The sequence below is a fragment of the Parasteatoda tepidariorum genome, chromosome 9 (genome assembly GCF_982258835.1).
Source record: "Parasteatoda tepidariorum strain Cologne lab strain chromosome 9, Ptep-v5.0, whole genome shotgun sequence".
Taxonomy (NCBI): Eukaryota; Metazoa; Arthropoda; class Arachnida; order Araneae; family Theridiidae; genus Parasteatoda; species Parasteatoda tepidariorum.
The window spans coordinates 83976685-83990350 of NC_141763.1; the positions used below are offsets into that span (position 1 = coordinate 83976685).

Here is a 13666-nt window from a genome sequence, read left to right on the forward strand (position 1 = left end):
GTTTGACTCCATGCCATGTCGTATAGCAGCACTTATTGCAGCGCGTGGTGGCTGCACCAAATACTGATTTCGGACGCTTAATTTGTTTCTTTTGTTTTGAAAATTTCATCATTTATTTGTATCAGTACAAGTCGTTTCTGCATTAAATTTCATTTGATTCTGATGATTCTTTCATGGTGTTGCATTTTCTACAAACAGCAGTTTATAATCAGATCAACCGTTATCTATGGATAAGAGACATGGACTCCAACCCAGAAACAAGAAAAAATGCCGATTACCTGGGAAAGAAAAATTCGTGGAACTATTTTTGGACCTGTCAAAGAGGGTGATCCGTGGAGAAGGCGATGCAATTTCGAAACTTCAATACTATTTATGGAAAAATATATAATCAATTATATGAAAGCAAAGAGAATTCAATGGCGAGGACACCTTGAAAGAATGGGGGAAAACAGAGGCACTAAGAAAATATTCAAGGGCAGTGCCAAAGAAAAAGAGGAAGGCAGGCCAATAGATGGTTAGACGAGGCGGAGAAAGACCTTAAGATTCTAAAGGTCCGAAACTGGAAACAAAGAGCTAGAGACAGGCGACTTTGGAGAAAAATTGTTAGTAAGGCCATGGTACAACCAGTCCCTAAGCATTAGTTAGCTTTGTATGTATGATGCAATATCGGTACCTAAGAAAACGGTGGTTACGCTAACATACAGGATTGTTTACAACACGAGTTCAATTTGTATAAATCGTTAACAGGTTTATAATTAATTTTGTTAAAATATAACTTCTTCAGAAACAAGTGCTGTTTTTAGTGCTTATTTTAAAAACAGTACTTTTCTCTCTTTAATGAGAAATATATATATATATATATATATATATATATATATATATATATATATATATATATATATATATATATATATATATATATATATATATATATATATATATATATATATATATATATATATATATATATATATATATATATATACAGAGAGAGAGATTCACGGTTGGATAAGGACTTAAAGCTTCAAGATATCCCGTTTAGAAACAATAATCAAATAAAGAAATAATAAGTAAATAAAAGTTCTGTAATCAGTATCACCGATTTGACGGCAGCGTCAACTCATGTTAGAATCTATTGAGACAATGCGCCTCAATAGATTCAAACGATTCGATAGACTGAATGCCCTATTTTATTGTTGCTGTTGCAATGCTTAGGGACTTCTTGGGACATTTATTGGTAAATTAGTTACCAAACAACGACACAAATTCCAACTATCTTTATGTTATTGCAAATAAAATTGCTGGATTCATTATCACCGATTTGGCGTTATCGTCACATCACGTTTGAATATATTGAGACAACGCATCTCAAAAGAGTCAAACGTTCCATTTTATTGCTTCAGTTGCATTCTTAGGCACTTGTATTTCAAATAAAATTTGAAACCAAGAAATTATTTAGTTTACCAGTATCATATTGGTACGATTTTACAGTAAATTAAAGTGCTGTAATTAGTGACGTGATGACCACTCATTTGACGTTATCGACTCGTCACGTTAGAATCTATTACAATAGCGCGACTAAAAATCAGGGCACGTTTCAGACGTAACAAAGACCAACCTAAATCACATATAAAAGGGAACTCATCTCCGTATACCGATTCCCTAAAAACAACATCGAAGCATTCAAGCATCCATTTTATTGCTTCAATTGTATCACATCTTCGGCAGTTGAAAGCGTTATTTCGAAAAACTGAGATTGTCTTTACTTCAGCCCAAACACTCTCTATAAATAGAACAAAAATCCCATCAAGAGGACTATCCCTCTCTACCCCCGGTACTTCTCTGGAAAAAAGCAGGATCTTGGCTGGCTGCCAGCATTCTCCGGACCAAGTCCGTATTGATTCCAGCGAACTTCGCTTCACCATGGAAACCAGGATTCGTTCTCCCATTCCGGTTTTCAATTTCCTGCGCAGCATCTCCAGATTATCGTGTGTAAATTCCTAATTTCGAACTTTATCAACGGCAAAGTCGTTTGTTTTCATTATCGTTGACAAGTTCGAAACTCTGCACCGCCTTAGTTTGTTCGAGATGTTCTTATTGTTGACATCTAAATTAGCTTCGAGGGGTGTCCAGAAAAGGGTTTTGGAGTAACTTGTTTTTTTTTTATGATAACATTCGAGGGAAAGATTTTATTAATAAATAACTCAGAGTTATGGTAGAAACATTGTTCAAACAAAACTTTTATGGCTATAGCTTTGTCATCATTTTAGTTTTCCTGCATTAATTCTGACTTTTCGACATATTGGAATTTAAAGATTTCTGTAACATTATTAATTAATATCATAACGACCAATTTAGAAGCTATGTCAAAAATTATCTTTTGATATACTAATATTACACTGTAATTTGACAAGAATTTATCATAGCTTGGTCTAAAAGTGTGACAATTATTTCAGACAAATTATAAGTTAACATAATTTTTTTTTCATACTTTAGCATTAACCTACGCAGTATCTCCAAATTAAAGGAAATAAATTTCTCATTTCAAACTTCAAAATCAAATTAGTGAATTTTCATAGCATTCGGCATTTTCATTTTCAATGTAATAATCACTCATTTCAACCAAAGTATTAATTATTTCACAGATTAGGGTTTGATCTAATTCCATTATTTATGCCTTATTATCTATTATTCCATAAGTATTATCCCTTTATAAAATTAAACCTACTTACATATGATGTAAATGTATCGCATGAATTTGTCTAAAATTACGTAAAAAGTTATTATTTCGGCAAACGTTTTAGACTTTATCATTGGCTATTTCATTTATGTTAGTTTTTCATTATATCTCATTCTCTTCATTAGTTCTATTAGTTTCTTATTTTTAATTTTTGGCAACGAAGAAGTAGTTTCGTTTTCCTCATCTTTGACGAGTTCGAAATGCTTCAGGGAATTAGTTTGTTCGAGATAATCTTATTGTTTTCATCTAAATAAGATTCAAGGGTTGTCCAGAAAAGATTTCGGAGTAACTTTGTTTACATTTCAAGGGAAAAATTAATAACCCTTCTCTATGGTGGAAACGCAGCTCCGTCTAAACGTTTTTGTTTAGCTTTGTAATCATTTCAGTTTTCCTGCATAAATTCTGATTTTTCAAATTATTGAAATTCAAGTTTTTTTAATATTTTAAAATTATCCAGCATTTAATATCATTTAATCATTTAATATAATATAATATCATATAATCATCATTTTATATCATATAATATCATATCATTTTATCATTAAATATCTGTTAATATCACATCATTTAATCATTTAACTATATTTAATATCATTAATTATCATTTAATATAACAATTTAATATAAATGTGGCCTAATTATTTATTACAACGCAAATTAGGGTTTGATCTACATAAAATGTGATACGTGAATTGTCTAAAATTATGTTATAACGTGATTATTTTTCGGCATAGTTATTGAAATTATATAAGCATATTTTTTCCTCCTTATACACTGCCGTTTGTAGCATCCCCAAATAAGTTCCTTATTTCGAAGTCAACGGCAACAAACTATTGCTTTTTTATGGTCATTGATAAATCCACTCCATATTATTTTTTTCGAAGTGATCATATGGAATGCTGTCAGCTTCTCCCACTTTTTGTGGATAATTTTTTTATTAATTAAAACGTTTATAAAATTTATATTTTACGATTAAATTTGTCTATTTCACTCTCGGCTATCGTAGCTTTTCTTGTTTTGTATTTCACCCTTATTTTCCAATTTTTTGTTGACAATTTTGCGTTTTCTGTTTCATTTCAATATTGCTTTCCTTATTCACGTCGACACTGTTAGAAATTTCTTGGTAAAAATGGTTAAATAGCCATTTATTTCATTTTTACTTGACCATATTCAACCTAAACAGTCAATTAACCATAAAAAAATATGCAAACTGTTATGTTTGAGAGAAAACGTTTATTGGCTGTTTCTACCTAATACCGTTTAACAACCAGAAATCAATTCGTGCCAATTAGGCCCACCTAATGAAACCATTTTGTTCCGTGCTTTTGAGAACATAATGTATCTGAGAGGACTAAACGTTCAATCTCATGACCGGCTGAACAGGGGTTCGAATCCCAACGGTGATAACACAATATTTTTCCATTCCTTCAATACAAAAAAAGTATCATGCACTCTTCTATCTGAAGACAATTAGAATACGAAACTATTATTCGCGCCTAAATCTCCAGAGCTCCAATATCAGTTTTATTTTTATGGTTTAAAAACTATGCTAATCGTAAATGATTACAAAACCATATAGTTTTGTATTTACAGTATCTTAACTCTACCAGTTGTAAACGATATCAAAACAGTAAAAATAATGAAGTTTTCCTAAACGTAAATTTTGTGGCTAATCAGGTGGACAGGCTGCTGCCGATTATTTAACTGTAATTCCAGACTAAAAATTCAAACAGTGTAGCGAGTCTTAAGAATGGTGCTTGCGCAAGGAACATGTCGACTTTTTTTTGACATCCTCATATTTTTGAAGCAAACGAAACTACATCATCATCATAAAAATCCTCATCATCAAAGCGAAAATCATCAAGTATATATATTTCCGCTTCAGTGTCTTAGGAACATTCATTTAAAAAAAATTTTTATCAGGCTTTAAATAACTTTGTTTTTGTTTGCATCGTGTAAAAATTTATTTAACTTGTTCTTTATTTTAGAATTTGCACACGTCATTTATGCGAACAATACCGCCTTATTCTAACCAAGCTGATGTATGGATTGAGATTCTCAAGTTTCTTAATTACAAGTGTGTCACCTTCATACACAGCTCAGACAACGATGGCAGATCCACTCTCGGGCGATTCCAGAATTTAGCTGATTTCTCTGGCATCAAAGTAAGTCAAACACTCACATAATGATTTAGTTTTCATTTTACAATTGTTACTTAGCTAATTTTCATTCCACCATTTCTACAAGGCTTGAAAAATTATATAAAAAAATTATTAGGAACTACTTTTGTGAAAAAGAGAAAATAATATTTTCTCTGCCAGAATAAAATTAAGAACATTAGGTGTACCACTTTGGCATAGTGTCGGAACAGTTGATTGTGAAAAGGATGCCATACAGCGGAATGCTCTTTCACATACAAAAGTAATTTGGAATTCAGATAAGAGTAGCTAAATTGTGTTGTTAAGAAGACGCTATAACCGCTGGAAAAACTTTTCATGGCAATTTTAGTTTCACTTTTATTGGAATTTTGAAATTTTAAGTTTTGAGATAAAGGAGCTCAGGTAAACCTAGAATAAACTTAAGCCTGATAGCCATCTTTACAATGATTAAACAAATTATTACAAAAATAGGGAAAATTTTATAAGCTACGTTTTTAAAACAGAGAAGATAATCAGATCTTTCTGTCAGACCTAAAATAAAGAACATTAGGTGTACCACTTTAGCAAGATATAGGAAGAGTTGGTTGGGAAGGGGACGCTGTACTGGGGGAGAAACCCTTAATATTAAATGCTTTTTCACCTAAAGTGTAATTTAAAATTACTTTTTAAGTGTTAGGTGATTTAGAATTACTTTTAAGATTAGATTATCTTCGGTGTAATGTTAAGAGGAATCTATTACAGCTGGAGAAATATTTAATGGCAATTTCAGTTTCACCTTCATTGGCCTTTTGAAATTTAAGATTTTGAGAAAAATAGTTCAGGTAAACCCAATGTAAACCATGATGTTACCAAAACTAACTATACTCTGAACTTTGAAGTTCAAAATACCAATGAAGGGGAAACAGAATTTGCCATTAAAAGGTTCACCAGAGGCTGTAGTGTCCTCTTAACGTCACATCAATGCTAACCTAATTTGACATTCGCAACCGCCTGGGATTTATCATTACTGATTGTACGAATACAATAGTGACGCATGCGCATGCTACACTTTCCCAACCGTTGCAGACTTTACATTATATGAGAGTAGTAACACTAAGAAACGATCGCAGAAAGTACAGTCTGATTAGACAACCAGACTTAGTAAAGGGAATGGAACCCAAAGCAAGGCCTAAGTTTAAGGCCTAACCCTTTATGTCGACTGGGTGGCAGATGGTGTGTTTGTTGCTTAAGTAATGGCTTTGCTTTTTCCGTTTTAGACCTGATTAAAATATTATTTTAGTGATCTTGGCTAAATTTTAGTCTACTTTTTTAGCATTTTAATTGTTTTTATTGCTTTCAGGTAGAAGACATCATTGAGTATGAAACAGGAATTACAGAAATCAGTCAAAAGCTGGAAGAGGCTATGGGACGATATTGTAGAGTTTTTATTTTATACGCGAGGTAAGTTTTTTCGCATCAAGTAGTAAAAGCCTAAAAAGTTGCAGCTTGTTTGTTAGGTTGTAAAAAAGTGCTTTTGTAAGATTCTCCAAAAACTTGATACCTTCAGATCTAAAATTCTTAAACACTGAAAGTGTTATAAGAAACCTGAAAAAAAAATTAAACTTTCTCCTTATTAGGCACTTTACTGGTGGAAAAATAAAAGGAACCTAATTTAGCGATATTGGCTATTAATTGGCTCAAAAAATACCAAGAAAATGAAATTTTTTTTATATAATTACTACAACAAAATATTAAAGATACATTTGGACTTAGTTTAAGAAAGAAAATAAAGAAAGTTTTTTTTCTTACCAAAATCACCACAATATCACACATAAAGACACTTATTATTTTTTTAAAGAATGTTTTCACTCATAATACAGATGTTGTACAGGAGAATAACTGTAAAAACTGTTACATACCTCAGTTTAGAACTTCAAATCTATGATAAGAACATTAAGTGAATCTGATCTACAACTACTTCATGAATCCAACAGAATGTGGGGAATAAACAGGGAAGACTCTTCAAAAATTTGCTCTTTTTTCGTAAAATTAGGAAACATTTCTGACGCCAGGAGAGTAGCATAAAAACCTTTAAACAACCCTTTAAATTATTCAAAATGTCAAGTTTAATGAGACAATTTAATGAAATATTTTTTATACGGCATTAAACATGCATAATGGACCGGGATATCAGAGTTAAAAGTACGTCGGGCTCGTGTTTGTGAGTTCGAATCCCTCCGGTTGAAGAATCCCTGTATATTAAATGGTGACTGATGCACGTTAAATCCGTCAGTGTCACAAAGTCCTCCAAGTCCTCACATCAATACCTCCAGGTTACTGAATTAGAGATTAATTGTTCCCTGATTTAGGTTTAAATTACGTTCTGTAGATGAATGAATGGACGTGTGTGTCTGAAATCTTATTCTTAGCCATAGATGGCACCCCTAAAAAAAGAAGGAACTCACCCTCTGTCTTAAATCGCTTATCTTCCCACAGCAGGCTTGCTGGTATTGGCAAGTGGCATTAGTAACAACGAAAACAAGTATACATAGTTAATTAACACTACGCTAAATATTGAAATGTTGGTGTAATAGTTTTAAATAAATTAAATAAGTCTAAGAAAAAGTTTTGTTCTGGACAGGAGGGAGACTTTCGTATTAGGTTCGTTCAGTGACGAAGATGCCTTGATTTCTCAATTATCACAACATAATTGTGAAATAATATCTCATTTTATTTCAGTATAAATTGTTAGAAAATATATCGGATTAGCATTCTTCTTCCTTTTTTGAACAGAGGCAAAAGCAGTAGGAAGTTAATGAAAATGTAACATAACAGAGAATATTAAATTCGAAGCTTAAAGAAAAATTTTTGGCCGTTGCTTGAAATTAACCTAGAAAATTGGCGTGCTTTAATGCTGCCAAATGGCGATGCGTGGACTATTCGCAGTTTGAATTGGCGATTAATTTTAAAGGGAATTATTAGCCAAAAATGGAATACTTAAAATATAACGGGGAGGGATGATGATCATTGGAGGTACATAACCCCTCCCAATATAAATATGGATACTCCCATAGAGGGAAAAGGACCGTTTTATGATCCCCGACTCGAGAGTATTCCACCCCTAAGCTTAACTTTAACCCAGTTAGAAGAAGGACTTCAAGTATAAACTTGATGTCTGCTACCGCTTCCGCTACTTTTCTCACACTGGCCTGCGCTTAGTGCCATTAATTTAGTCGCCAAAGGGCTGCATCTCCTATAAAAGTGTGGAGTGTGCGCTCAGCAAACAGGCACATCTTAGTCATCCTAAGTTCAAGTTCAAGTTCCTCAGAGGTATTCGATTAAAGAAGTTAAAAGATAAATTGCAAAGGAAATGGGCAAGGTCTTAGACAAATTTAATGTAGAATCGAGTTACAAATGCAAATCTTATAGATGTAAGTGCATAATTATGTCGAAATATTATTTCAGTACGACAGTTTTAAATACAGGTAATTTTAATTTTTTTTTTAGGAACTTGTAAATAAATCTTTTTTATATTCAAGGATGGACATGAAAACATTTCGCCTTAAAAGTATAAAAAATGACAATTTTCTATCTCGGAACAATTTTGTGATATTTCGCTTGAACTTCGTGCTGTTAGGTGTTTGTAGAATCTTCGTATTTTGTTAGTGAAATAATTTATGTGTTACCCATGGGCAAAACGGGTCTTGTTTTGGGTTTGATGGCGTGTGCACTTTATTTGAACGTCATCACACTTTTCAACCATGTTCAAGAGTAGTAAACAGTGCGCATGCGTCGTCATTACATGCGTTGCTATGCCGACCGCTGTTGTTTGAAAAAATTTTTTAGAATTCTTTTTTTCTTTTTCTTTTCACCAGCAGTCATTCTTAATGTATTTACATAATAATAATTTTATGTATTTTTATATTCTTTTTATTATTAACTTATAATTACTGTCTTGACGGTGATTTTAATATGAATACTGTGTTTTGCGACGTCTTGAGACACGTATATAGCCAGGATTTGAAAACCAATCCGACGACAAATATCACTTGAGACAGTTTTTGCAACTCGTGATTTGAAATGTTGTGGCGTTTATCGGAGTCAAACCAGAAAAAAAAGCATTTGACAAATGGGTAACCTGTAATCGTAATAAAGCGATCACAATTTTTAAAAAAAAATTTTTTTAGGAAATTGTAAATGAATAATCTTTTTAATATTCATGGACGAACATGAAAAAATTTCGCCTTAAAAGTATAAAAAATGACAATTTTCTATTTTGGATATTTTGCTAGTTAGGTGCTGTTAGTTTTTTGTAGAATCGCCATTTTATTTATATTTTGCTAATTTTATGTATCTATATTTCTTAACAGTACAGAAGACGCCGAAAGTATTTTTAAAGAAGTCGATGCCTTGAATATGACATCACCCGGCTATGTTTGGATTGTCTCTGAACAGGCACTTTTAGCTCCAAATAAACCAGATGGTATGCTCTCAAATGACCATTTGTTTCTAAATTACCAGTGTTTTTTTCTTTTAGTCTAAAATTTTATATTTTACGATTTTTTTCATGCCTTGAAAAATATAGTAATCCCAGATTATGATAACTTCCTGAATAAAGCTTTCGAGATTATAATTATCTCTTGATTGAGGAAGTAATCGGAATCTTATAGTGTACTAAACAACAAAAAGCCTTCTAAAAAAATCTCAATATTATATTATTAAACAAATGCCAGTCATTGGCTATCTATTAGGTCATTAGGCTTCTAGCTCTCCAGTACTTCTTAACAATACAGTCAAAGTCTTTTAGTCCAGAGCACGTGTCCAAATGTGCAGCAGCCATGGCTTGTCCGGAGTTACATAAAAGACAATCTGATGAAATAGTCAGCTTGAGGCGAAATAAATGAGAACGTAGACAATCATGTCCGGTCAAAAGTCTAAACATGGCTACGGCAGTAGCACGGGCTGAATCCAGAACACTGTGAGTTCCACAGAGCACTTTTTAGGACTTATCTCTCCTCAATATTATATAGTTAGTCATGTATTGAATCTAAACTTTAATGTTTGAGCATTTTCAGAAGAGGAATCTTTTTGCAAAATCCCTTCAATTGTCTCATCGCTTGTTTGGTCTGATTTCTTTAATTATAATTCTCTTTAATTCTGGTTTTTTCAAATTATAAAATATAGTCCAGCAGTTACTAAAAAAATGTGTTAGATTATCGGAATTATATATGTACTAAAATATAAAATCCAGAAAAATGATTCGAAAGAAAAGTAATTTTTAAAAGTTTAAAACAGCATACCTCAAATATAGTTGACAGACTTACTTTGCAAAATCAGCTAATAAAGATTTTTCTGATTAGCATCAAAAAGTTGGTAAAAGGTCGGATAACATTAAAAAAGATTTTTTTTAAAAAATTCAAAAATCCTCATAGATAAGCTTTTATCTTGATTTTCTTTTTAAAAATTATTATTCTCACATATTTAATCATGAAAGCAGTAATGAAAAAATGAAAAGTATTAGAATCATCTACTGAGTTAGTTTAAAAATGATTATTTTTGGTAATAGAATCGACAATAACACACCGGTCACTTCTTATTGGACATCAGAAGAAAAATTTATATATTCCAGTAAATTTTATCTTAAAAAATCAAATCTACCTTCTAAATGTATTATAAAATGCATTTCTTCAAATGCATAAGTGTGTTGAAGTTATTTTACGTATTGGATATTAGTGAAATATAAAAAAGAAATGTGACTTTTTTAATGTGACATTTTATATATATATATATATATATATATATATATATATATATATATATATATATATATATATATATATATATATATATATATATATATATATATATATATATATATATATATATATATATATATATATATATATATATATATATTATATATATATATATATATTCCTGAAGTAAAATATATTTAGGAAAATGCTCATAGGTAGAATAAATAATTGTTTGGTTGCTTTACATGCAGATTTCACTCAAAATCAGTATTTAATTTTCAAAAATCAGTATTAGGCATACACATTTTAAAATTTCTTTTTTTTTTGGAAAATTTTCAAGCTAAGTTCAATGCTTCAAGCAGTAAGTGATTGCTTTTTTTAAGAAAAAATTGTATAAGGAAGAGCCGTGGTTGCTTAGGGAATAGAGTGCTCGCATCCCTATATAGTGTCCCGGGTTCAAATCCTAGCGATTGTTAGTCGGAACGAATTTCGCACCCGACTCGCATTGAAGACAGTGCTGACTTAAAATATCCTCAGTAGTAGACTGATAATGGGTTAAAGGCCCCTTGTTATCAGGCTAACCATGAGAGGTTTTCGTGCTTTTCTCTACATGTAACGCAAATGCGAGTTACATCAAAATGTCCTCCACGAAAGCCTAATTTCTCCTAATATTACCTTGTTAGCATTACCTTACCTTAGTTACCTTGTCCCTTGTCTTCTAGATGTCTTTTAGGAGTTGAACATTGAAAGTCCTGAACTCAGAATTGTCGAATACATATTTTTCCAAAAAAATAAAACAATATCTGTGTCATTTCAGGTGTGATTGGATTGAAATTAGTGAATTCGACAGATGAGGAATCTCATATTCGTGATAGCGTGACTGTAATTGCAAGAGCATTCCGCCATCTTTACTACAATTCGTCCCAATCAATTGAACCTGCCCCCAAGGACTGCAGTACACACGAAAAAGATTGGGATACAGGACAAAAGTTTATCGGGTAACTCTTCAATTGTTTCTGCTTCGTATTTATTTTGTTTCCAACTAAAAGCTGTTATTTATAAAACAGAAAAGGTTTTTCTGGTGAAATGAAAGTTACTTTTTCTTTTGCATAGTTTGAAAGTAACACTTTTGAAATATGCATCCAAATTTCCAAAAGAAAAAAAAATTTGAAATATACACCCAAATTTTCATATGTTTTTCTTTTTTGCATTTATTGTGTCTGTCATAATCTAAGCTCCTTCTGTAGAGCTGAATATTGGTAATTTAATAGAGATTGAAAGTTTTTTTTAAAATTCTCTCTTTATGTTGCTTTTTAATTTCGTCTGTAGAAAAAAAGAGGGAATAACTTTTACTTAATTGAAATTGATTTTTATAACTGTTGTTACAATCATCCAATCATCATGAAATTTAGTTCTGAATTTTGATTTTCAATCAAAATTCGAGGCTAAATTGAGTCAAATCAAAAATGAAAATAACCGATTTCATACGCTATATAAAAGAGCAAATGAGCAATTGATGGTTCGGAATTTTAAATTATTTCCTGACAAAAAATGTCTTAATTAGTTTCGTACTTCATAACATAAATGTCCTAATCATAAGTGGGAAGATATTACTTATTTTGCGAATTTTTATTTCCAAGACAAAAATGCACAAAACAAGTGACATAGGAACAATTTTAAAATCGATACACTTTCTTCACGATTTCCAAAATCTTAAAAATGTATTAAATAAACTGACATGACACTGTTGGAAATTCCTTGATTAAATAACAATTTATTGTAATTTCATTTTACCATATTTAACCAAAATAAACAAATAAACACTTAACTGTAAGCTCTGAGAATAATTGTTTATTCACCGCTCTTGCCTAATACGGTTAAATAACCACATTATCCGCTCCAATTAAGCTCAATGCCAATGAAAATCGAGAACGCGCGTTGTTCAAAAGCTGATAGTTAAGCCATGTGATTGGGATTACGAATTCAAATTTTTCTTTTCCATCATCGGATACCTAATAATCTTATAGTAAGAAGAATGTGAGAAACACCTTATGTAGCCATTTAATTCCGTGAAGATGGGTACATACTTTAGATGAGAGGGATAATCTGCTAATTTTATAACATGCTGAACCGAATCCCAGAGTTGGCACAGCAATATTTCCTTCGACACATGAGTTTACAGAAAAGGCCATTATTTCCTAATCTTTCACGCTTGATAATACCACTAACAAACTAATTTAAGCCACATTCTCTTGACAGAACACAACTCAACCACAACCTTACTCCCATCGGAAATAACTATATGAACTAAAGAAGTAACTATACAAGTTCTAAATGCTTAAACGCCTTTTTAGATTTTTGAAAGAAGTAACTATACAAGTTCTAAATGCTTAAACATCTTTTTAGATTTTTGAAAGAAGTTACTATACAAGTTCTAAATACTTAAACGTCTTTTTAGATTTTTGAAAGAAGTAACTATACAACATGGGAAGACTGGAAGAGTAGCCTTTGATGATAAGGGGGATAGAGTCGATAGTAATTATGATATCATCAATATCGTCAACAGCAAACTATACACTGTTGGAGAATATATTTACTCTCATGTAAGTTTCATTGAAAAATAACAATTCCATATTTTTAATTTTTATTGAGTAACTCTTGATAATTAATTATATAATTTTGATCGCAGTTATGATATCAATAATATTATAAACAGTGAAAACAAATAACTGCTTAATGATTCATTTGTTTGTACTAATGAAAACGATATCATTAATATTGTACAGGACAGACGGTATTCCGTCAGATGAATAGATTTACTCAAATGTAAATTGTAAAAAATAAAAATGTCTTATGTTATTTAATTGGTAAGTTTTCAGATTTTTTTAGTAGTTTTTTTATGATTAATAATTATTGATAACTGGATATTTTCTTAACTTATAAAATTATCGGAGTGACAGTTGAGTTTCTGTAAACACAATAATTTCAAACTAATACCCGCAATAACCCATGTATAAACTTTCGGTTGTCTG

At 31.3% G+C, this 13666-nt stretch overlaps 1 protein-coding gene across 1 annotated transcript in view; it reads left to right on the forward strand.

The window, feature by feature from the left end:
• Positions 1 to 13666, forward strand: part of LOC107441166 (glutamate [NMDA] receptor subunit 1) — a 63279-nt gene that overhangs the window by 13449 nt on the left and 36164 nt on the right. The window contains 5 exon segments of the mRNA XM_087152270.1: positions 4729 to 4905; positions 6239 to 6339; positions 9249 to 9361; positions 11452 to 11632; positions 13093 to 13241. Coding sequence (XP_087008396.1) covers positions 4729 to 4905; positions 6239 to 6339; positions 9249 to 9361; positions 11452 to 11632; positions 13093 to 13241 — 721 coding nt within the window.